The 26,974-nt window shown below is 36.5% G+C and overlaps 1 protein-coding gene across 1 annotated transcript in view; it reads right to left on the bottom strand.

The window, feature by feature from the left end:
• Positions 1-6,666: 6,666 nt before the first annotated feature.
• APAF1 (apoptotic peptidase activating factor 1) overlaps positions 6,667-26,974 on the bottom strand; it is a 33,451-nt gene continuing 13,143 nt past the window's right edge. The window contains exons 10-26 of the mRNA XM_010008038.1: positions 26,587-26,700; positions 25,820-25,998; positions 23,980-24,106; positions 21,814-21,939; positions 21,035-21,166; positions 19,051-19,176; positions 17,803-17,964; positions 17,360-17,488; positions 16,697-16,822; positions 15,772-15,891; positions 13,506-13,631; positions 13,016-13,141; positions 11,132-11,251; positions 10,680-10,805; positions 9,119-9,244; positions 8,528-8,674; positions 6,667-6,810 (exon numbers count right to left, since the gene is read on the bottom strand). Of these exons, the coding sequence (XP_010006340.1) occupies positions 6,667-6,810; positions 8,528-8,674; positions 9,119-9,244; positions 10,680-10,805; positions 11,132-11,251; positions 13,016-13,141; positions 13,506-13,631; positions 15,772-15,891; positions 16,697-16,822; positions 17,360-17,488; positions 17,803-17,964; positions 19,051-19,176; positions 21,035-21,166; positions 21,814-21,939; positions 23,980-24,106; positions 25,820-25,998; positions 26,587-26,700 (2,256 nt within the window). The remainder of the gene's footprint in view (positions 6,811-8,527; positions 8,675-9,118; positions 9,245-10,679; positions 10,806-11,131; positions 11,252-13,015; positions 13,142-13,505; positions 13,632-15,771; positions 15,892-16,696; positions 16,823-17,359; positions 17,489-17,802; positions 17,965-19,050; positions 19,177-21,034; positions 21,167-21,813; positions 21,940-23,979; positions 24,107-25,819; positions 25,999-26,586; positions 26,701-26,974) is intronic.

The raw sequence follows: 26,974 nt of genomic DNA, 5'->3' as shown, positions 1-26,974 counted from the left end.
CTTTCCCTAACATTACCAATACCAGAACTCTGAACAGTAAAACCTTTCATTTGAAAGCAGGTTAACAGTAACAAAACACTAAGTATGAGATGTACTGATGGGTAAAGCAGATTGAGAAACTGCAAAGTGTAAACAGCTCCACAGCTAGTAGAAGTTTAAGAGGAAAAATAGACCATAACTTCAAGGAACAGACTTTTTTCCACGCTCTCATTCCACAGATTCAGTCTGGCCACTTACCACCACTTATTTTTGAACAAAAGTGTACCCAGAAGGTCTACCTCAAACCCAGTGCTCTAAAAAAACAGCTGCTGGGCCACAACAGCAATTTAATATGATAGCGTAGAAATTAAAGACAAAACAAAACAAAAACACTATCTGGCCTATAATGTTTTAGAGTGGACAAAATCACAACTGTTTGTCTTTGAGAAACCAAGAGTACAACATCTGCACAATTTAAAAAATATTTCTTTAAATGCTTTGAAAATTCAAATGCACTCAGGCAACCTTTTTTCATGCTATTATTAAACTTATATTCAATTAGAGGTAAAATTTAACCAAGGTTTAATCTGTTCACACTCTTCAAAACAGTTCCTCCTCACATTTCCCAGTTCTGAAGTTTAAGTCACATGTTGATAAGGCCCTTTCCACATATTTCCTTCAATCTCATTTGTACAACTGGAAATATAAACTGCATAGTTGCTATTCTGTACTGAATATAAACAAACTCCTCAGCACATTGTAGGAAGTCAAACAAATACACCGAAAAATTTAGGAGCTACCGACTTGCTTAAGTGTATCTTACATTACTGCCTAGATGCTTAGTGTTCAGCCACCAAGGCATGAGTAGTGGCTTCAGATTATTCTTTAAAAGAAAACTTTAAGTCTGCATTTAGACACAGATTTACACTGGCCCATGCCTGTGTGTTCATTCATCTAGTTTCTAGTAACATTTAAAATGAAACAAAACATACACCATACACAAAAAACTGTTAATAAGACAAACTAAGCATTTTCAAATATGCCATTCCTCTCATGCACTGTTGCAGTGCTGTTAAACCAAATGTATACTATCCAGTGTTTCCTTTATCCTTTTTTCCTACACTTCTTCTGCCAAGGAATTTATAAACACTGGCCAATACTGATCATAGTCTTAAAAGATTGATTTAAGTGGTTCTAACTGTGGAGAAAGAAATGTCACTGCATATCTGGCACTGGAAAACTTTGCTCTCAAAACATGACAGAACTAAGTTTCTTAGCACTGGAGTAAGAGTTCAAACCAGCTACATAGTCTCAGCACACATCAATCTGAATATTGACATATGGACCATTTATTACAATCTTTGTAGAACATCACCAACAAATAATGTGATTTTTCTAACTACAGAAAATCAATGCTCTCATTTACTAGAAAGTACCAGTGTCCTGGTTTGAAAGAAGCAGGATAAACAGTGCCTATAGCCATACTGACCTGAGACCTTCTGGAACCCCAGAGCCACCAGGACGTGTGGCAGTTACACGGGGTGAGCAGCTGTGTGGAGGAGAGGATGGGTCAGGGGACCCCAACACTCCTGCCCATGGCCCTCAGTATAAAATGGCTCCCCGGGAATTCCTCTCCTGGCCTCTCGAGCTGGGGTGCCGGTTGTTTTGGGGTCTGTTTGTCTGTCATTGCTTCCTCTGCTGCTCCTGAATCCTGTTCTCTCACTGGGGAAGATTACTGTTCATTGAGACATGTTGCGTTCTCTGCCTCCCCCAGTAGAACCAGTGCAGCTGCTCCAAGGCTTTAGAGGACCATCACAGGGACACTAGACCTGAGGAACCCCCATCTGCGGCAGAGTCCAGTTTGGGACTTTCCTCACTGGAAGTTCATTACCAACTGAGGAGTTCCATATTTACATATTTCTATACATTTGTCATTCACCATCATTATTATTATTACTACTTGATTAAACCTACTCTAGGGTGTTGGTTTCTTCCACCTTAAAGTCTCTCTCCCTTACTCCCTCTTTATCTTCCCCTAAGAGGGTAGTGGAGGGATAAGAGAGCATCTGTGACCTGCTTATTGGCTAAAACCATGACAATCAGTTATCTATAGAAATAAAATTTGCTATACAGTTTGTAAAGTACAGTTTAAAGAGCTGCTTGCTTTAGAAGAGTGATAATGTAAAATACCATTTTTTAAAAACTATTTTAAATATTAAACATATTTTGTGTGCATTCATGCTTTGGAAATAACAATTTATCTCAATAGCATCATATTTACTCTTACACAGATGAATTGGGTAAACCTGTCTTTGCCTCATTTTGAGTCATTTTAAATGTCCTGCAAAATTCATCTGAGTTCATATGTTATTAGAGAAACGGGACAAAGCAGAAAAAATAAGTCAGAGGAACACAAGTAAACTGAAAGAAGTAAATAGAAGAAATGAAACATGCCACACAAATAAACACAGGGAGTCTAATTTTGGCATCCTAAGTACTCTTGAGTATAGAACAAGAATCCTCACTAGCCTGAAGGACTAGAATTTAACTGCTCTTGGAGCACTTGTTACACGTACAACGTATGGTTTGTTAAATGGAAACAAGCACAGGAAGCAAATTTGTTCTGTAAACAGTCAGGCCCCAAGAGAGACACTGCCTATTGAAACACTTTATAAGATACTTTAGCTTTCTCATCCTTCTAAATAAACACACACATGCCACTTAAATAGTTCAACTAGTCCAACTGTCACACACTTGTGCTATATCCTGTAACTAGGAGATGAGATAGGAAGGGCTGAAGTTGTCAATAACACATGCAGACTGAAAATCTTACTCTCTTATACTCACTGAGTCATTTAAAATGCAGCCTAGCAGCCCAGCTTAGGCCTCTATTAAATGTAGTTACAGGGTTTCTCCTAAAAACCCCCTTAGAAGAAAGGTATGCACTAAGTTCAATTAGAAAAAACCCTCAAAGCCCCCCAAAAAATCACACTCCTCCTCTAAACTCACCTCTCCCCACCCTCCTAAAATAAACCCCACAATGGCATGCAAAGATGTGGATGCAGCAAACTGCACAGCAGCTTTGGAAGGGCTGAAAAGCATAGGTCAACCTACTGCAGCGTTTATGCCACAGAGAAGGCTCATCTCAGCTTAGCAGCTTCTTGCAAACTGGCAGAACCAGTGATTGTGTCCTACTCATAGCTGGAAATAGCAAAGTGAAACTGAGAACGAAAATCACACTGGAAGTGTTCCAAGTAGCTGAACCACTCCCTGCTCTCCAAACACTAAGGTTCTTCTCCTTTTCTTGAAATCACAAGAGAAATAAGTTGCTTCACGTCCTCAGAGCTCTTGGGCCTCATTGTCACCACCTATGAAGCCAATTAAGGTTCTGTCCTCATAGTAGACAGAGAAATGGAGAAAGCAAAACGTGGACAAGTACATCTGAGTGTGTGCTGTCAGAGAGAAATACTATGAAGCATCTTGCAGTCACCAGGCTGACTTCTGCACTCCTTGGCATTGCCATGGCACCTGTACTTGCTCTGAAGGAGAAAGGGCAACTCAACAGCTCCTAAGGGGTTCATGTTCCATTAGCAACTGGAAGTACATACCTGAGTTCCCTGTGACCTACTGGCATTTACTGGCTTCTTGAAGCTGAGGCAGAGAGACCTCCCTGCAATGCTCTGCTCCAGCAGGGCAGAGGAAACCACTCAAGTTAGACTGCTTTCTCAGCCTGGCTTTCCCCTGAAACCTGCAAAGGTATCAGCTTCTGCAAAACACCTCAGGAGAGCAGAGACAAGGACACAGATTCTGTGTCCTGGGGAACTGAGTCCCATACAGAGACTTCACTAAATTAAAAAAAATGGGGGAAGAAACCCCCATCTATTTGCACAGCATTCTGTAATAAGGAGTTTAACTACATAATTTTCTATGGGAGGCAGAACAGTTTTTTGAGGTTGAGAATGTTCCTCTACTGGCAAGAGGTTACCAGTTCCACCTCTACTCCCACACTCCAGCAGATCTATAAACATTTACATGGAACAACCTCAGGCAATAACTACATTTCAAACAAGAGTGTGAGAGGGGAAAGGGGAGCACTGTAGTTAAAGGATGGTATAATTCAAGCCCATAAAAAGCATTCTCTTGAGCAGCAGGTTGCTCTGATGTTTAAACTACGTAAAAACTACTTCTTGCCAAACTTTCCTTTAAAATACATCTAACATCAAAGAGAACAGCTAAATCTCACGATACAGCAGGACTCTATCTTCTATTACAGTATATAGTCTTAACCTTCTTAAATACTTCAAATTAAAGAAGTTGCTGTCTAGGTTGGGCCCTATTTTAACAATTTTTCTTTTAAATTTTGTCATCTCCCTGTGAATTATATCTGTTCTTTGGCTCTTCAGACTTTCTCATGGCTATTTCTCTTTTTCCAGCTCATCTACAAAGACTCATGGCCAACTCTATAGATTTGCACATGAACACAACCATCCTGATTCTGTTACCACCACCTTCTAAGGAGCAGCTTTCTCAGTTCCAGCAATAGGTATGATGCTCCTGCATCAACATTCTCACAAAGTAATTTCAGAATGCATTGTTTATCCCACACTTCTACATGCTTTTTTGCTACTCACTTCAAAATTGGTATTGTCTATGAATGCAACTCATCCACCAGTCACTTTCTTCATTAAAACATGATCAGCTTTTCCTATTGTCAAGAGTTTCATCAGCATTATGACAAAGCAACTTCCTGCCTTGGCTCCTCATGTGAAACATTTATCCAGCCTTTTTACCTAGCTAAGTCTGTAAGTTCAAACCAGCATGGGCCTGTGCACGAAAGACAGCACAGCCCATGCCATCAAGGGACAATGGCCACAAGGAGCTTCCTGCTCCTGTAATCTTCAGCTGTTCAGGGAGGGTACAATGGATGGGGTCTGTACAAACTAGATAGTATAAACAACTGTGCTGAACGTCACAGGACATGTTCCAGAACTTCACCTTTGCTCACTTCTTCCTCCATCCTCACATTTAATGCTGTTGCTTACCTGTCAAAGTGTTCTTGATGTAGCTTGTAAAGTAGCATTTTGTTGAGATTGAAAATAAAAACACAGTAAAAGACAGTAAGAGGCAGCACTCCCCCTTCCTCCTACTTTGTAAAAAAAAACCCAACAAACCACTCAAGATTTCAAATTCATTTACAACTTTGGCAAGTATTGCTTCAATTATCTTTATTGAATGCTGTACATACTTAAAATACAAATAATGTTTTTTCTATTTAATTTCTTCTCTTTACACTTCTGCCACCATTACTTTGATTATACTGACCCGTATTCAATAGCACCGTGGCAACGCTGGAATTTCAAGTTAAAAAAAGAGGATAAATTGATGATTGTCAAAAAACAGGAAAATACAAAGAATGTATATTGAATCTTATATTCAAATGCACATAGAACATACTGAAAGTGAGAATTTCATTATTCACGATCAGCAGAGACACTTGCTAATGTACTTTTCACAATCAAGTACTTAGATGCAGTGTTTGACTGCCAACTACAAAAATATCAAAATCATTATATTAATGCTTGTGCAGTTGCTCACAGCAGTGAGAGGCAATTCACCAGTACAAGGCTTTCTAGGTACCTAAGAAAAATTCTTATCTAATTATTAATGAAAGATATGTCAAGTATAATTAGTACAAAACATCAAAATTTCAACCTTATATTAAATCTATAAATATCTTGTAAAAAAACAAAAAAAAAAAATTCAAAAAATCAATCAGAAAATCACATTAACAGGCAAGAGATCCCTGTGCATAGAATCTCATGTAAACAAAGCTGATGACAATAAAATGTCTCTGTAGTATAAACCATCTTAATTCCAAAAGGAAAAACAACTACAATTCACACCTTATATTTTTCAATACATATCTTTTAAACTATTTCCATTCTCAGTTTAGCTGGTTAGCTCTGTCCATCCTCTGACTGGAAATGCGGCACAATCTCTTCCACTTTAATTGCAATACCCTTTCAGATCTTGCCTTGAGAAAACAAGACTCAAGATGTTCTCCTTAATAAGACCAGCTCATGTGTGTCAAAATGCACTTTATCTCCACAAGGTTAGAAGCACGAAGGCTCTTGAAGCACAGCTGCTATGAACTGAACAGCTACTTGATTTGTTTTGAATATCAAGCACCAGGATAGCTGGTTTAATTTTTCAAATGAACCATGTCCCTGACTCTTTTAAATTAAATTCATTTCCTTGTATCACAGTAAAAAAAATATTTTTTGCACCTCACACAGTTGTGTTCATGGCTAAAGAGCATTTCGCCTTCAGCCTTAGCACAAAATACAACTTCAAAGTATTATATCCCTATTATTTCTTTACTGCTATGAATATTAATTTCAGCTAATTGGAATACATTTTAATGTAATTTCCTTACAAAATTGGAAGCAACATACTTAAGATGCAAATCAAAGACTTAAGGATCATAATAATGCTTCTGAAAAACAAGATTAAATGTAAGCTCATTTGAAAAAACACGCATAAATGTACATAAATATACACAAAAACATCATGAATACAACAACGAAATACAATTCACAGCTTAATGAGTGTTAAATAAACATTTAGCAGAATTTTGTTCCCAGCTCAAAAAGAAATGAATTATCTTTGCAATGTTGAGCGCATAAATCACAACTTCTGTAATACATAAAGAATACCGAGATTATCAACAGTCACATACACTTTGAAATTAGGGGACACATGTATTGACTTGAGGTTTGTCCCATTTGTGTAGAAGGTTTGTAAGGATTCTCCAGTAGTTACATTCCACCACTACAAAAAAACAACACACTTTCAGTGAGTTGAAGGAAGCTTAGAACAACTGCTATATATAGGCTTAGCATGGCAAGCCCAGTTGACTGCTTTTCGCAAAGAGGTAGCATTAAAAATAAAAATACAAGCTATCTTAAGTAGAAAATATTTAGGGCTAGTTACTAGGGGTGTAAGACTTTCAGATGAAAAGAAAACTCAAAAAGATTGAAGCTGTTCAATTTTGGGAAAGTGTACAAAATAATAAATTCAGTTACTGCCCCTTACCCCACCACAAAATGGGATCAATAGATGCAAACTGTACAACATTTAACGGATTATGGTTTTTTATATAATCAAATGAATACATGAAACACACTGCCAGACAATGTAACTGAAATTATAGTGGGAATAAAAAAGGTAGCTGGATTCACAAGGTGATTGATCATGTACACATTTTAAACTATTTGCAGCTTTTTTAGCAGGACAGGCTTTTTTCAATGAGATTAGATTTTTTGTTTTGTTTTGTTGCGTTTTTTTTTAGAATATGCATCAAGCACCAGAAGATACAGAGAAAGCTTCAACCATCAGTTTACTCCAAGAACATAGTCTGAAATTTCAGATTTCTCAGAAAAACTGAACTAGATGAGTTCCAGATGTCCCTAATATCCTAAACCATTCTATGACTCTTAGAAGCTTCACATCATACTGTGTAGACCCATCTCAAAAAGGGAAGGAAGCTAGAAACAACATGTATGTCTTATTCTATAACATGAAATCAATGTCAGAAGATGTTTTCAATGCTAAATTAGAAAATTCAGTAGTCTTTGTTGAATGGTTACTAACTGACTCAAAGAACTAGGAAGGTAGCATGTCCAGCAGCTAAACACTGACCAACAATTAACTAACCTCTAGCACTACCTGAAATGAGAACTCCACAACAAGTCATTTTACATACACACAGTTTCTACTAACAGGTATTAGCTATTGCATGAGGGGAAAAAAACCCAAACTCCTGAGAAATTTACAATTATGAAGAAACAATTCACGGACTGAAAGGCCACCTCTTCCCCTTCCCAAAAAACATATGCCCAGTAGATGTCTACACCAATGAAAGACTGATGGAAAGACTGATTTCCTCAGTTTCAACATTCCCTCTTCCAAAAATTACTTACAGAATGTCTTTCAAGGCAGAAAATTATCACTTGCAATTCCTTCTGAATTTCAATTTGTGAAAAACTTTAAACTCAGTATCTTTAAAAGAAATAAAAGCCTGACATAGAGCATTTTTTCTGCTCATTACAAAGAACACAATTGCTGCGGAAATTGAGTAGATATTAAGGCAAACAAAAATGACAGGGCTCTTTCATATTAAACACATTTATGAAAGACATTGCTAATAAAAATCTGAAGCTAATAATAGAAGAATGTATGGAGTTTGAAAACAAACTCCAAGTCTGACATGTGAATTCTTAAGAGACCTTTTCAGAAGGCTTTCAGATTTGAGAAGAAGTGATAGATAGTCATGAAAAGGGAGCAGCTCTGTGTTAAGTAAAACATTTCATGTTTATTTGAATTAATTATAGACTCATAGAATGGTTTGGGTTGGAAAGGACCTTAAAGATCATATTGATCCAACCCCCTGCATTGTCAGGAACACCTCCCACTAGATCCTTTAGAATTACCAGAATACTACTATTTAACTAGGTATGGTCAGATATTTCATTATTGCAAAGCTTACCTTAAGATAGCCTCCAGATGAAACAAGCATTTTACTGTCAGGAGAAAATGAGAGGTCTGTTACCCAACCACCATGTGCCGGTTCTCCTTCATCTACAGTAACTGGGGAACAGAAGTGAAGTAATGCACCTGTTAAAGTGTCCCAAATCTAAAAAGAGAAAGAAGATAATGTATATAAGTAAACCTAGTAGGGAGACAAAAACCCAAATGTTTAAGGAAAGCTAAAATGTATTTCTCTATATTAGAGAAAAAAAACACAACAATTTGCAAAAAAGCATTCTACTTGAAGAAATAGAATAATGCAAAAAATAATTCTCATCTTAGAACTGCATCGTACATGGAGGATTTAATCACACATGAAATTCACAGAGCAATTATTAGTAAGTGAATCAGTTCCTCAGCATTCATAGAATATAAATCTACCAACATGGTTAAACACCACTGGCACACATGGCAAACTTCGCTATTTTCAACTGCCTGATGTTCACCACAATGCTAACAAATCAGACACACAGAACACTAACTATGAGAACTCTTTTGTCCGTGAACTATCAATTTAATAATAAAATAAACTGCAAGGTTAAAGCCATACCCTTATTTCTCCTTTGTCATCTCCAGTGGCTAATAATTTGTTATTTGGAGAGAAAGTGCAGCACCGAACACAGGCTTCATGACCTTTCAGCTCATGAAGAACAGATGAACTTTCAAAGCTCCATATCTAAATGGAAAACATTACAGAAGAGTGAAAAAAGTAAGTTCAAAACAATTCCGGCTTCTTTCTAAATAGGTATATTAAAATGTACAGTATTCTGGTTTATATATATATTATATGTTTGAAACACACAAGAATGTATTTGCTACAAATTACTGAACCAACTGTCTTTACCAGTGTTGTTGTGTCCCAGGCCATAGGAACAGAAGTCCAGGCTGATGCAGACACAGACCTACTGTCAGTGAAGGAAGAGTTGGTGTGACAATTATTACAGGAGCTCGAACCATACAAATAAATAGGTCCAGATGCCATCCATCTGAGGGTGCTGAGAAAACTGGCTTATGTCATTGCAAAGCTGCTTTCCATCTTTGATAAGTTGTGGAGATCAGGAGACATCCCTGAAGACTGGAGGAAGGCTAATGTCACCCCCTATAAGAAGGGCTCCAAGGAGGACCCAGGTATTTATAGACCCCTTAGCCTTAATTCAGTCCCTGGAAAGGTCATGGAGCAAATCCTCCTGGGGACTGTCACAAGTCAATTGAAGCACATGACTGGGAAAAGCCAACATGGATTTATGAGGGGCAAATTGTGGTCAACAAACTTGGTTGACTTCCATGACAAAGTCACCCGCTTGGCTGATGCAGGGCAAGTGGTGGACATTGTCTACCTGGACTTCTCCCAGGCTTTTGATACAGTCCCACACAGCCTCCTCCTGGAGAAGTTGACTTGTTACAGGCTTGACAAGTGATCTGTGCAGTGGGTGGGAAGCTGGCTGACAGACCATACCCAGAGGGTGATAGTAAATAGTTCCTCCTCAAACTGGCAACCGGTCACTAGGGGGGGCCCCCAGGGATCGATCTTAGGCCCAATGCTTTTTAACATCTTCATAAGTGACCCGGATGTTGGGATCAAGCGCACCCTGATGAAATTTGCTGATGAGACTAAGATGAGTGGAGAGGCTGACACTCCAGAAGGGAGAGCCACCCTCCAGGATGACCTAAACAGGCTGGAGCAGTGGGCTAGCAGGAACCTTATGAAGTTCAATGGGGAGAAGCGTAAGGTGTTGCACCTGGGAACACATAACCCAAGAGTGCAGTTTAGACTGGGATCCACCTGGCTGGAGAGCAGCCCTGTGGCAAGGGACCTGGGGGTCTTGGTGGATAACAGGCCCAATATGAGTGAACTTCATTTCCAAATTAAGAATGCTAGGCTATTAACAAATAAATACAGGGAACTAAACAAAGTGTTCTGCACAAACTTATGCATTAATCATACATTGTATTTGCACCGAAGTCACTAGGACAGCTTTAAGTTTTATCTAAGATCAACTGTGAAACACTGTAACAGCTTTAGAAACACGTTATCTCAGAATAAAAAACTACAGCATACATTTCAGGACAAATAAGGCATATTTTTTATTTTTGTATGGAAAGTAACCAACCTTTGCAGTTTTGTCAGCAGAAGTAGATGAAAATGTACTATTGTCAGGTGAAACAGCACAGGAAAGTACAGCACCTCCATGACAAGCAAACTCCTTTTCTGTGTTTCCAGTAGTGATATTCCAAACCTACCAAAAAATACAGGAAAAACAGATGACATCTGTAACACTGTAAAAAGGCTTAAATGCCTGCATCTTACATAACAATACAAATTCAACTAATGGTTCTAATATGACCAACATTTTGTTATGCTTACTGGTATAGTTAAAATACAACAAGAGACTAAATCTTAATATAAACAGAAAATGCAAAAATTGTGTCTTTAAAGTCAGCTTACACTTTAGGATCAATTTAATAAAATGTGTGTCAACGCAAAATGCAGGAAATACCAAAACCTAAAAGAGATAGTAAAATGTATTTGATGCCATTTGTCAATTCACAGCCTTTTATTTACCTTAACAGTTCCATCAAATGACCAAGAAAGAAGTTTTGAATTTTCCAGAAGCCTGAAATCCTTGATTGCTTCCTTGTGTCCTCTTAGAAACACACATTCGTTCAACTGCCAATTCCACACCTAATTATAAAGATGGAATACTTTTTAAAAAAAATAATCAGTGGCAAATATAAGTGAAGAAGAATGAACCAACTGATTGATTTTTAAGTCACAGGCATTATAAAAAGCTCCTAGCTCTTATGGAGGTGACAACTAATTAAAAGGTTAGATATTTAAGATATTCATAGCAGAGAGGCTGAAGACTGAGGATGCCATATTATTTAATAGTCAACCTATGTGAGAGTTACCTAAAACACACACAGCATCCGGTTTTCAAAGTGAATTTGATACTTAAAATTCACTGTTTTTTTAAAAAGAAAATGCAAAACAGTTTTAAATCTTTGATTATTGCAGCAAATGGGCTTCTGACATCTGGCAGACCTTGTACTCTCCATACTTAACTTTCTTTTATATTTTTAAAGTGTCTTTTGAATGAAATTCTGCTTTGCATTTTTCTAATAAAATTTTTTATTCAACTATTAAGGGGAAACTAAATAAAATTTTATGTTACATAAGCTATTAAGCATCGATATGATTTAAATGACAACCGTTAAATAGTTGTTTAATTAACAGGTTTCTGCATCAAAGAAAGGAGAGCAGATGTGTTGAGATGACAATCCTGGAGGTTTAACTAAGGCACTGCCCACTAGAGGGAGCTGAGGACCCAGAAGAGAAGGTACCCACGTTAGCTCTGAAAGAAGGGTCCAAAACCGGTAAACTGTCGGTACTTCTCCATTGACCACAGTGACCACACTCAAGCTACCTCCAGGTTGAAGCAAATACCAAAGTAGGATGCAGCATAGGTTATATGCAGGGAGTAGGTAGAACACTGATATTGGAACAGATCCGGTGAGCAGAACAGTGATGAGGACTAGCACCCATCTGTGTTTTGGAGGTTTTACTTCAAACCGGCTCAAGTTTGGTGGTGTGGACTGAATGCTCATTAGTAGCTGGAGCACGTGCTGTAGTTCAGGAATTGTCTCAGCATGCCTGCAAGTGCTCTGCAGTGCAAACTAAAGCACAGTAAGCATGCACAACCAGGACATCCACTTCAAACACGCATCCCAGAGGTGAGCTAAAATGATAATACAGACACACCACAATGTCTCTCCAGAGCCAATCTACCTTGCTGAGCGGCAGAGCTTATTCATCTGAGACTATATTAGTAAAGCCATTCTGTTTCTAGCTAGTATCTGTATTCAGCACTGTACTGAACTAGGTGGATACACTGGCCACCCAGAGACTTTTGTCCTCACGCCTTTAGACAGCTTAGACAAGCCCACTGCCAGACCTAGCATATATAACCACTCCTGGGTCTTATCCCAAACCCCTCACTTACACAGTCACAGCTGTTATCTTGTTTCAAAATTAAGGTTTCTTTCATCCATCTTAAAGGGGCTGGTCCCTTTCTAGCATCCACTGCATTAAAAGTCATAGAATCATAGAATGGTTTGGCTTAAAGGGACCTTAAAATCAACTAGTTCCAAACTCCCTGCCTGGGCAGGGACACTTCCCACTAGACCAGGTTGCTCAAAGCCTCATCCAACCTGGCCTTAAACATTTCCAGGGATGGGGCATCCACAGCTTCTCTGGGAAGCCTGTCACAGTACAATATTAATTATCATAAGGTATAAATAGAGGCTACAGTTTCTACAGTTCCTTGCCCCAAGCTGCAGCAACACAAAATAAAGTAGTAATTTACTGAGTTTATCTATAGTATAAAATCATCTTTTAAAATAAATTGTAAGCAAGTCACAACAAAATCTTTTTCATTATCTTCAAAACCTGTATAGTTGAATCATGAGCGCTTGAAATGAGAGTCTGACAATCAGAGGTAAATCGACAGTGTTGCACAGATGTCCTGTAGGCCTCCCAGGAATTCAGAATTTTCCCATCCAACAACTGCAATACCTTTACAATGAAGAATACAATAATTATATTAATTTTATATACTTGAGGAAAAGGAATAAAAGACCATGCAAATTCTTTTCTAAATAACATGAGATTGTAAATACATGATTGCCAATCAATGGATTGGAACAACCAAAAATTCATATTAGCTTAGTCCTTGATAAAATGAAAGTCAGAGCTGCATTATTAGCACTACCTTTGAATTATTGCCGTTTAGGTAACACTAACAAATGTAAAAACTTTAAAGAACTATGTAAAGAATATTATTGTACAAAGTCATTCAAGTGGCATTTCTTTAAAAAGAAAAAAACACCAAGAAAGGTATTTTCCTACTGTTTTTCAAATAAAATTTAGGATTTAATACCTTTATTGTTCCGCTTTCCTGTCCAAAGGCTGCAAATCTGAGATCTCCACTTAAGCAACAGCAGGAAATGGGGGATTCTTGAGCTGCTGTCTGCACAACAACACTGTCTGTATTTCCGTTGATAAGCTGCAAGATAGAAAGTTTATCAAGTTATTACAGAATTTTAAAAATTAAAATTAAATACACTACAATACAGAGCTAAGAATGCTAGAGAGAAGTGTGTAACAGTTTCAAACTTTGAATCAGGATGAGTTACTTTCATAAACCAATTGCTTTGAAGGTCGGTGTAATTATCTCAACAGAATGCTTTATGAACAGGACAAGTTTGCAGAAGGAAACAACATTACAAGAGTTTTTAAAGTTTGTCTGACTACAAAAAACAGTAACTCAAAATTCTGCATATTTCAAAAGCCATATACTGAACTCCACACTCAATTTTACATTGCCAGCCAGATTTTACAGCTTAAGTGCAACCTACAAGCATGACTTTAAACTTACTAGCACGCAAAATACACTGAATCTGAACTCATTATTGCCCTCAAATCAGTTCCCCAGGGGAAAAAAATCTTTCGGATACAATGATTTAGAAACAAGTTTAAATTTAAAGAGCTACCAGTATGAAGTGTTGAAAAATTAACATACTGCATATTAAAAGGTGACTAGGACCGCAATTCTGAAAGATTACAAATTCCAAAGGGTAAAGCATTATGGTTACAAGAAAAACTACTTTTAGCAATGTGGGAGCAGAGATACAGTTAAATTACAGTACACTTGCTTAATGGTAATTTGTCTTTTCAGTTAATTTATCTTGTGGCACAAGGGTTAAAAAGCACATGTAAATAGGTGTAACTCCATTCACTGTGTTTTCTCCCATCTCTTCATTGCAAGAGATGCAGATTCTCTTTTCCCACATACTATTTGTTCACACTTTCAACATTGACTGTTTTCTGTTGGCTTAAAGTCTAAGGTCTTTTTATTGCCAAGGCCCCACTGGAGACACTTCAGCTATTTCCACATCTATATTCCCCACTATTCAAATATCATCACGATTTCACTTAAGGATTTTTTGGGTAGAGTGAGAAATGGTGCATTTGTTAACAAGAGAGACAGGAGTGGGACAGAAAATAATCAGGCAGAGAGAAACAGGAAGTACAGGACAAACAAGAAAAGTTTCTGCAAAGAAAGCTCTCATAGTAGTAGAGGCCTAGGAAGAGCTGAACATCTCTCAGGACCACAAATAAAGGTAATGGTCATGCCGATTAGCCAGGATTACACATAGCTTACATGTTTGTCCTCAGACACATTAGGAGAAAGGATATGACCCTACACAAAAAGATTATCTGCAGTGTCCCTCAGTGCAGGGCAGCTGAACCTCTGGCAACGCTCACCGAGCTACACATCCAGCATAGGAAATCATTGCTTTCACAGCCCAGAACAAAGCTTTGTTCTTATTAGGATGCTGCTTTAGGCTGAACACCTGAAACAGCTACCTCATGGCATTGCCCGTTTTGTGGGTTAATGTACAATCAGTTTGCGTAAGCAGCATTTTGCAACAAATATAAAAGCATTTCCACTCTTAAAGCAGTTATAATCAAGTAGAAGCATAGTCTGAATTAATTGCATTGCCTTCACTCCAAAGAAAATCCTGTCAGCTGACTTCATTTGATGTATTAGAGAATCACGATAAAGAAAAGATGAAGTGCATGCATTTGCTACCACGGAATGAAAAAATGTATTTTGGATGTTGCTGTACTTATTGCTTGATGGGGAGGTCCACAGTAACAAGACTGTATCCAGTATTAATACTCTCCTTAGGACATAAAAGACCTCATGCTCTCCTAAGGCTATGGGCAGACCTGAGCTCACACCTTTCACTCCCCCATTTTGAGATGACTCCCTCAGCTATTACACAGTAGTTCTGATGCATGATCTGCATTTTCTGTAACACCTGGTCTACACGAGCTGCACACATGACACATTGCTGTGCACAGCTAAGACACCCTGGAGGGTCCATGTCCTACTCAGTCATTAAAGCAGTTTTTGTTCCTTTTTGTTGAAAGTCTCCCCTCAAAGTTCTTTTTTTCTTGCTTACTAAACTAGACAGAGTTTCTAGATATAAAAATGTTAACTTATATTAATAATCATCTGCTATAGATTCAACTGTTTAGAGTCATGAACAAGCAGTTCTTTCAGTGCTTCCTCCATTTCCTACTGAGATTTGCAGGTAACATTCAAATGCACTAACATACTGAGAAATACAGCTTACTTGTAAATGCTTCTGATTGTAGATTGCCAAAATCATCACTTCATCATTGTGAAATACAACATCTAGTTCACTTTTTAGCACAGCATCAGAAGACTTGCACACTTTCTTCGTTTCCCAAATCTGTTGAAGAACACAGTATTTCATTACTTTTATTAAAGGACAGCATATAAAACTTACTGAGTAAGAGTACCTGTAAAACAGTTTCATAAAATTGCAAGTAAAATTATTCTTATGCTACTTTTGTTTACTAAGGAAGGTAGTGCAATTACTATAGTGATTCCAAAAGATGAAACGGATGTAATTTTTTCCAGCTGGACCAGCAGATTCCCCCATGTTTAGAGTCATAGCTATAATGTCGACAGTTTTCTAATCCAAAGAAGAGTGTTAAAATCCAATTACAAAAACTACTGATTACAGCTTTCTGTATTACAACTGCTTTCAAAATTCCAATAATATAAGTGTTAACTTGGAGGAAAAGGGAAGTGTACTTTGGTAAACTATAGTTCTACTTTCACAGGTTTTAATGAGGTATTACAATTATGGAAATCTATCCTAAGTATTAACACACAAATATACCTAACAATGAAAGTAATATCAAGTCTGCTAGGACCCTCAAAAAACTTCAGAATTCCTGATTCAGATAAAATGTAAGACATACAATTATTCTTGAATAGCCACTGGACTTAAAAAATCATATACAGTAAATTTAGATATACAGTAAATAAAGTAAAAATGCCAGCTTATTTTACTGTACATATAAATAATCTTATAACAAATATTTATATTTGCTGTACACATAAAAAGTAAATGCATTATATAAACATATATTGCGTAATTTTATAATATAATATTATTTATATGAATAATTCAATCATATATCATATGTAAATTCACATTTTTTTAAAAAATAAAGATGTAATCTTACACGTATTGTCTGGTCATCAGAGGATGTCAGAAATAGAGATCCATCTGGTGAAAATGTCACACAGTGAACCCAGCTCATATGTCCCCTGCAATATGCTACTTTTGATAAAGACTTAATATTCCATAACTACAAAACAAGATGAAAGAACTCATATGTATTTAGATTGCATTTACAGGGAAAACAGTGCAAAAGAAGTAGTATAATTAATTACTATTTATTTTAGTTTTTTCTTACTTTTCCTTCTGAAATCAGATGTAACAAGGATTATGCCTGCTTATAACATTCTGATAGTCAGGGAAATTGAATCAGCAGCCTCTTGGACTGTTATAATTTTAAAAGATGAAAGAATTAAAAAAAAAGAAAAATCACTCACAGTATTAAAAAAATTCAACTCATCATGTAGATTGCAAAAAAAGAAAAAACAAAACCTAAAACCCAACAGAACAGCAACCCCAAAACAGATACAGGCTTGCTCTAGCTGTGCTAGTCCCAAAGTAATTTGAACTGTTTTATTCCTTTTTAGTGAGTTGCCACATTCTGTAGCGGCATATAGAAGAAGAGGGGGGTTTTGTCCAAGTTAAGCAGTGGGAAGATCTACATAAGCCTGAGAGTGACAGTAACTTCAAAGAAGCTATACTTTAGCAAAAACAATCAATCACCTACCTCAACAGAACAGTGAGACAAAGCAACTGCTACTAACTCATCACCAGGACAGAAGTCACAATATTGGATTGTACTGTGATGACTTACGATGACTTGTGTTAACAAATCACATGTCTTAACATCAAAAAGCTGTGAAGACATAATTACAATAGTCAGCACCCAGTTTGTACAGCTTCACTCCAGACAAGTATCTTTTATACTCAACAGCATAAATTCTTGAATTCAGAATGCATTTCTCTCAGTCAACAAGACTGTCACCTGCCTATTTGTTACACAGACTTGAAACCATGCAACTTGTACCTGAAATATCTTAATGGCTTAGAATTTTATCCTTAATCGTCATTTCTAACTACATGATCTTTAAGGTCCCTTCCAACCCAAACCATTGTATGATTCTGTGATTCTATACTACCTCAAGAAAATTATTTAAGCGAGGTACTTACCAAAAGCTTATTTTTGGCTGCCACCAAAATCATCTCACCATTTCTGGACCAAGAGCAACATTTTACTAAAGCTTCCACATCATCTGGTTGCTCATCTGCATTCTTGAAGAAATCTTTTATCTCAATACTTTTCAGTTCATTTCCTGAGCGTGCTTCCCAAAGCTGCAATAAAAAGCGAACGAAACACACAAAACCTCTCTTTACTGATGTGGATACAGAACACAACAGACAGCTAACTCCTAATCATTTCTAGGGAAGAGGGGAGGCAGGGATTAGAATACAAAAAAGCCCTTGCTACTTTCCCCAGTGAAGAAATAGCATTAGAATATTAATGGTCCAGACAGCTTAGATGAAAAGAAAAAACAAACACACAAAGCAACAAAGAAAACCAAACAAAAAAAACAACAAAAAAAGAGGATTACACTATTTCAGAATCTTCTCCTATCATTCCAGCTACAACACTGTTTCTTAATAAAAGAATAAAAACAAAAGTAATATCTGCTCTGCAACTCTATTAAAAGTCCACTCACCATGAAAGACCTGGTATATATCTAGCTTTGCACTCTCATTTTATTTAGGTACCTGCCAAAAAACTACTGAATATTTCTGTTCCACCACAATTTTCCTTCTGAATTACAACAGCTACAGCAACCCTTCTTTCCTGATTTAGCAACTCTACAGAAAGAAAGCAGTGTTTTAAGAACTGCAATAGCATAGTTCCATTGCAACCAAAGGCAATAAAAAGAATGCTTACATTCTAAGGAAAAACAAAACATAAACCTCTCAATTTTCATGTAATGTGCACATGAAAAACGGCACATAAAAACTGCTTGTAACTTTCATGTGTACTGGTGATTCATTTTGTGAGATGACAGAACTCTGAATTAATCTAAAAATTCCTTATTTTGTTTTTTTAAAACAAGCTTCACTCCTCCCCACCAAGTTTTCCCCCCCCTTGTGTTATTGAAGTGTGGGGGGGGGGGGGGGGGGGGGGTGGAAATTGGTGAAAAGTAAAGGATTCAAAATGAGGCTAACTAGGTTTATCTACAACTACAGGAACCCAGTTGTTTTTTTTCCCTGGACAAGCATTTCAAAACCTTGGATTATAAATGGGACCAATAATCAACTGTTTCAGGATTTAATTCATTAAAGTTGACCATACACACAGGGGTTTTGATACATATTTTGCATTTTATAAAAAATAAAATTCCAACATAAAACCGAACTGTTACAAATACACTTGTGTACCTTTACTGTTCCATCTGTTGAGCAGCTAGCAACATATTCATCGTTTGGTGAAAATCTACAGTGAATGACGGAATTTACATGCCCTATCATCGTATTTCTGCAATACTTCTTGTTCAAATCCCAAAGCTGCATGAGAAATAAACAGGTAAATATATTCATGAATTATTCAATGACCGATTGTTCAAGTTCTTCTCAAAATCACACATTGACAACCAAAACCTTAATGTTTTTTTTCTTAGGTTTACCCACATGGTGACAGACTTGATGCTACACCCCCGGCTGCCTCACGATTTACATCCATCTGCTAATGTGCGTGAAAACTATTAACATCAGAATTACGTGGAACTAAGTTAAACTTTCTGTAAAGTGCACACAAGACCCTTGAACAGCACAAAGTTACCAAAAGTTTCCCCTGAGGAAGAAGCTTCCTCTTGTCTCTTTCAACTTGGAAGTTCAGAATTATGTAGCTTACACACAAAAACAAAAATGAAATCTCTCATGGCAAGTCTTGGACAGTCAGATCATGCTAACAAAATTAGAACAACACTTCATATGTTCTTCTGTTTAGGGCTCTTGCTCTCTACCCCTCTCACACAATTAGTTTTCCAAGCCTATAGCCCACACTTCCTTTCTCCATTTCCAAATGTCTTCCCTTTCCCCTATATGTGTAAAGAAAAATAAAAATCATACATTTGAATGTTCAAGTGAGAAAAAAAAAAAAAGCACTTGCATGGTGCCCGAAAAAAAAATCAGACCCTTTTAATCATTCTGCATACTTCAGGTCTGTTATTCATTACTCAGGAAAGTGTTATAGCACTGTCTAAAATCTTAACCATGTGTACAGTATAAAAATAGTAATTTTAAACAAATCTAAATCTACCTGTTCCAAGATGTCAGTCTCAAACAGCAAGTGCATCTCCTGAGACATCCAGGAGGTCAGCACAAAAGCCTCTTCTTTCCACCTTGACAGATCATACCTGTATTTTACTTCCAGTTTATACAAACACGAGCTCTTGCAAGAACCCTCCAGATAAGACTTCACATGACAATTGAAGCACCTCACATCCTGCTAGCTACTGCTAGAAGAGTTGTTTCTAACAACCTCACTCCTGACTGTCTACTCTTAAGTTTTCTTGCACTGGGACTGGGCAATTGAGCCATCACAGGAAACAAAATGAGCAGAAAACCAATCCCACCAAACAGAGGTTTTTGCCAAGTTGGCTGCTTGAACCATACCGCTGCCGGGTAAGATCAGCACGTGCACTGCAACAAAGGAAGAATATACAGCCAGGCAGTGGGACCATCATCTTCAGTGCCAGTTTTACAATTTGCTTACTTGCACTGTGAATTGCACTCTTATTTGCCAGATGCTAGGTCTTAGTAGATTCTTCTGTTTTCCCCCTTCACTGAGATGCAGACTTCAGTTGCCCAGTTTCTGCTCTTCTCTGTATACATACTGTCAACCAACAGTGCCAGCTGATTAACCTGACCAATCTCTTGCTTTTATTACTGTTATTTTGTTGGCTTCCACCTTTGTTTTTTTACTATGCTAAATGAATTCAATAGAAAGAATACATCTGCTACACTTCCATAATGTTTTTTTCCCAGTCTTTCAGCATCCAAGTTTCTTTACATTATTGTTTTCAATCCTAAACTTCTGCATTCGTTTTTAAGCAGGTATTTCACACTTGTATTCTCCCATTCCCATCCCACCCTCTAGAAGTCTTACCAAAGCCATCACCTTTATGCCCTACCAACAGAGGATATGCCCATTCTCCTTAGCTGAGCATAACCACTCCTCCTGTCCTACCTTGCTGAAAATCTGATTACAGAGCTGTAGTGAGTGCTCCCAATCTGTTGCCATTTCTCTTCTACCAGGCTCATTAAAAAAACCTTAATTTATAGTATTTAACTACATTTATACATTAACATTTACCTTGTCATGATAAGCAGCATTAGAATAATTTAAATATTTTCCACTTACTTTGATGAAAGTGTCACTTGAGCAGGTGGCTAAAAGATACTGACCACCTCTGTTATTGAACTGGCAGCAATTGACCTGCTCTGAATGTTCTTCATATACACACCTACACTGGCCTGTTCTTGAATTCCAGATCTATACAGAAATGAAGGATTAAAAAAAAAACAACTTTAAAATATATTTAAAGTACTTACTTAAAAAAAAACCTGTAAACAATGCTGAAATACAAATATTTCTTTCTTAAGAACTTTTATTAACACATCTCAAAAAGGTTTTGAGATAAAAAGAAAGTATATATATTTACATTTAGACATAATTAATGAGGGGAAGGTCATAATTCAGATTAGAATTTACTAAGTACAGTAATTTCACTGAGGTTTTGCTACAATACTAAGGAATTAAAAATTCAAAATAATTCACATTTAAGAGAGAAAAACGCAAACCATTAAAAAAAATAATTATGGCTACATGAATCTCATAGATAGGACTGGACTGACACATTATGTTCTACTTAAAAAGAATAATTTGATAATACAAGTAAAATAAGTGGTAATTCTGTAAGTAGGATGTTAAGATCCTACTTAACATCTTTTACATTAGGTAACAAGTGTGATTTTTCAGTTTCTCTGTTAAATTGTGAATTACCACTAAGATTTAAGACATTTAAGAAAAACTTTACTCTTCAGAATCTGCTCTGCCTGAGTTAGTTAAAACTACTAAAGTAGTGAGAATTATTAATTTGGAAAAAAAAAATAATAAAAGTCTGATCCTTATTTCCTTACCTTCACTTTTTTATCAGCTGAACAAGTCGCTACAAATTCACCATCTGCAGAGAAAGCGCAACAAAATATTTCATCATCATGGGCACTTATCTCCAGGAGTCTCTCTCCACTTTCTGCTTTAAACACCTAAAACAATAAAAAAAGTAAAATCTTATCACTCACATACAATTTTAAAACAGAATATAAGTTTGTTTTCTCTCAAACAGCTCTCTTTACATAAGCTCTTAATAAAATTGGTTGCTTTTGAATCCATTTATCATTTCAGGGGAATTAATAATTATAAAAATCTTTAATTTTACCTTCAATTTCATAAGGATGACAGGAAGTGTTAGGGAGAGAAATAGTGAAAACTGATTTAACACATTTCAGTATGCAATATGTGTTTCATTAGTTTTACTGCCATCACTGTAAGCGTAAATCCCTGTCCCCTCTCAGTATTTTTAACAGTAACAGCACAAACTGTTATCTATTAACAAAATCCAAACTATTCTTGAAACTACAAATTCCAGGCTTATGAGACAACCTTCTGGGGAAGGTAAGCATTTCAGCAGCAATTGATGGTATGGGGTCCAAACAAGAAAAATAGCAGAGTAAAGTTGTACAGGATGACATGAGTCTCAGTCTAGAGGAAGTCATAGGCAATGAAAGAATAGTTGGGGAAAGATGTCACATATTCATCAATTTCCCAAAACTCTGGGATTTAACTCCAGAAAGTATGTGTGGTGAGAAATCAGGTTTCCCTTTCCTCCTTAGTTCACATATTCTTGATTATTAAAACAAATCAGAAAGTGTTCTTTACAACAGTTTTTAGGATACTACAATGGTGAGGTGCCATTTGTGGTTTTTTTCCTTTACCTTATCACTAAATGAGAGTATCAATGACAATGAAATGGTTTGTATTTGTTTAAACAGGAACATAAATACTGAAGTAACAGGAAATATCCATTTACAGCAAATTATGCAGAATACGTGTTCTTAATGTAGCAATCATATTTTTTTTATTTTACAGAAACTGTAGTAGAAACCTTGAAAACTGGAAAGCTTGGTTTTATCTCCACGACACCATTAGGAAAAACATTAATAAATTCAAAATTAAAGAATGAGAAATGGATTACTGCTAATTTTCCTATTACTTCCTCAACAAAATTTTAGTTTAAATGCAATGGCAATCCACAGATATTACTTTTTTGGGCAGAAAATGAAGATAAAATTAGCAATCTGCAGTCTCAGTAACGAAGCCATTAAGTACAGAAGCCCAGCATAGTAACTTCAGCACAGCATAAAACACTCTAAGTGGATGCCATGATCAGAATACTCTAGAAGCCAGCAAATAAAATAATAAAAACACCATAACAACACATTAAGTAGCCAAATGAACAGCAATTAAGCACCACTAATATTATTACTTTAGTACTCAATGTCTCAAGCATCCAAAAAGATACCAAAGGCTTGCAGAAAAGTTGTTCTTTTCCCTTACCTTTGGCTGTCTGGAATACGGATACTTTACCAGGTTACTGGCTGGCTGACTGCTAGTTTTCTTGAGAGCTGGCTGGCTCCCCTTCAGGCAGACTGATGGCAAATTTATATTAGTCACTTTCCCCTCTGTTTCCCTTAATCCACTTCCTAAGCACTTCGGGTCTGTTTCCACCTCACACTGCCCCTCAGCTTCAGGGGTTCAATTTTCTTCCCAGATGTGTTTCTTTTCCATAAGACTATTTACTAATTAAGCACCAAAGTTGCATAATGTCCATCACCATCCCATGGAAATAGTAAAGCTATAATTAAAACATATTACTGTATCTCAATTCTGTAGGTCTACTCTGACTAGAAAATACATTTTTGTCAGCAAATATTAAATATGCTGAGGTGCCTTACTTAGGCTGTGAGCTCTTCCATACCACTAAAAGGCATGTCACATTTACATATGACATCAGTGAGTATATAAGTCCTGAAATCACACAGTTTAGCTTTCTAGCTAGAAGATAATGCTTACTAATCTAAACATGCAACTTGATGTTTATGTAATACATCCTTTTCAATAATTTGCATCCAATACCTTCTAGTTCTCTTGTATCTCCACATAACAGCAACCATGTACAGTACTGTTAACAAACGTTATCAAAATGGTACACAGCATCTCTTTTCACTCATGCTCAGGTATCTTACCTGAAGTGTTTTATCAGCTCCACATGATGCTATTCTTTTTCTATCCTTAGAAAAGCAGGCATGATAAACTGCATCTCTATGTGGACGAACAACCAGACGGTAGAGGTTCTTCAAGGATTTTTTATTTCTACAAGGTAAGACAGTTGATTTTAAACGAGTAGGATTTCTTAATGCCTTTTTATTATTCAACAGTTTATATAAAAAGATAACACTTTTTCATACCTCTTGAGCAGCAACCTTTTTCACAAACAAACCAAGCCACTATACCTCACCTCTCAGTCTTTACGCTGAAGTAATAAGGGAAACACAAATTCCAGCAATCACTCAGAGTTTTCATTGGTCTCCAAAAGTTACAGCTTAGAGATCAAGAAAGGCAGCATGTGCGTGAGAAATTAAATATGCTACTTCATGGGCAGAGCTGTTGCACTGCAAGACACAGCCTTTCTAATGACATTTTTTTGACTGATACTTGCTATTTACAAATATAAATTTCTTCCTGAAAGATTCCTGTTCTCCTGAAGGTTCCTTTTCAAGCCTACTCAAAAACATTTGTAAATTTGTTTACAATTATTAGTTTAGATTTTAGTAAACTTACTTAATTTTCACAGCAATTACTCAGTTCTTATTTAATACAAAAATATTATTTAAACAAAATCTATGACTATCATTGCATCTCAGTCAGAGATAAGTTCAGAATCTAACACACTTTAGATGACTCTTTTCTCACTTTTAACAAAAATTTAGAATTAGCAGCAATCATATAATCATCCTGCTTAGCCAGATCTTAATACAAAAAGCTGTCAATGTAATAACACTATTTTTGGTGATGAACAGATCGTTGCAAGATTACTTCTTTTCTAGAATCAAAATTAATCAGTGTACATAAAGTTTTCATCGTTACCAGTTACAATCTTCAGGCTTAGTATTTAAATAATGGGTAAAAGATCTCTAACCAAGTAGCTGAGGAGCTTTAGAATGAAAGAAAATTTTCTCTGCAAAATACTCATCTAGGCCAACTTTTTTTCTTTTATGTTTTAATAAAGCTAACATTGCTGGTCAAGAGAGCAGTGTGTTTACCTACACATCCTTCAAACCATTTTTTGAACCTTGCCCTAGAATGGGAGACAAAACCATCAGACTCTGTTCTGTTCATTTCAGTCATGTTCTTCAGCATAAGATTCCCACATCCAAGGTGGAAGCCCTGAACTACCTGGAAATTAACTCTTCTGAATTGTGCAACTTCCAAGTGTTTTTGCTAGAATTCTGTTAGCTACATAAAATCAAATAGCCAAACATCCAAAGAGAAGACCTGAATTCAAGTATTGCTGAATTATTACTGTAGTTACGTGACATGGAGTCATTCTGTTTCGTGATGACCACATACAGCAGATATTAGAACAGAAATAGCAAACAGAAGAATCTAACAGAGATGGTTACATAGCCAGATGACTACTGGACTATGCTGGAAAAATGTTTAGATATATATGCTTTTTTCTTAAACAACTTCCAAATACATGAAAAAAGAAAAAAAAAGTTAAATAGAAAATTGAAGATCGGGTAGAGATTACAAAGCCTTTTCGTATTTCCCATCTTGCTACTTTCAAAGCCTTTGCAAGATAATACAAATGCTCTCCTTTTTGAAGTGTACATTTTAGTAAAAAATACTTGCACTATAATTTTGTTCCCCTCCCTTCCACAGGTTCCTGAAAATTATTTCACTTTTTTCCCAGAAAAAAACACAGTTCTTAAAAATTAGACAAAAATTGTATTTAGTTGTACATTAAATTAGTTTCTTGGCTCAGGGGATGAGAGTATCAGCAGATGTACTGCAGCTACTTACATCCATTCCAAATAAAATGCTCCTGTTTCCCTTTGAGCATGTAGCTTGGCTTGCTGATACACTTCTGATGTCTCTGGCTGGCAAAGACCCAGCTGTATGATGTCAGGAAACGGCTGCCGTCCAAGAAGGTGCCCATTTAATGACAGAAATTCCTGGAAGTTCTCACGTACTGTGCTGCCCTATGTACAGAGCAGATAATATTTTATAACACAGAAAGTGGATTTATTTATTAATGTTTTTTTAATTGCTATACAGCTCTCTTACAGAATATTCTTACAGAAGCACTTAGTTTTATTTTTCTTTTTAGTTCTATTAGCAAGTACATAGGATAAGATCGAAAGACTTAATTTCCTATTCAGGAAAGCATATTATTCTTATTTTTCAATCAAAGGATATTGGTAACAGTGATTTACTCAATTATCAGTCCATATGAAATATCAGAAATTCTATTCTACGTGGCCAACAAAATTCTGCTCCTTCTAAAAAGCAGAGAGCCATATGTATCCAGCATTTGTTATTGTTGTTCACCCATGTTCAATTACTTGGGCACACACTGAAGTTACAACCAGAACTAACCCTGAAAACTAAGTCTTCTTCATTTTTCTCTTCTCCAAGTTAAACTTAGCTAAAAAAATTGAAACATAAAAAAGTTCTTTTTTAACAACTATAAAAGTTCTCTCCCATATATCCATACATCAAACAGAATGTAATTAAACATGGAAAAATATATTTGGAACAGACTGATAATTTACCTTTTAGAATCATACCTTTTGATCCAGGATTGAACTGTATTCTACATATTCATGAATCAGATGAGCAGGCCCAACCAATTCTGTCTTAGCTTTAATCCAATCTAGAGAAAACATAAGATCATGGAGCTCCTGGAAACAGAAATAGAAATTTAAGTTTAGACCGTGAGGTCCACAACAAATCTACTAAAGGGGAAAAAGAAAAGCACAGGAAATGCATTAGGCATTTAATATGCTTCAGTACAATTATCTCCAGTTAAAAATTTCAGCAATTTCCTGTTTCCTGCATCTTACTTGATCAGGTATGAAAATTCTGTGCATAGAAAGCTAAGCTGGTTGTTTCAATGCAAAGGATTGCTCTTTGATACAGGTAGTCGGAGAAGGGATGGGGGTACAAAGCAAATCT

Source organism: Chaetura pelagica, unplaced genomic scaffold (assembly GCF_000747805.2).
Source record: "Chaetura pelagica isolate M959 unplaced genomic scaffold, ChaPel_1.0 scaffold50, whole genome shotgun sequence".
Classification (NCBI taxonomy): domain Eukaryota; kingdom Metazoa; phylum Chordata; class Aves; order Apodiformes; family Apodidae; genus Chaetura; species Chaetura pelagica.
Note: the sequence above shows the minus strand (reverse complement) of the source record. Positions and strands in the feature narration are given on the sequence as shown.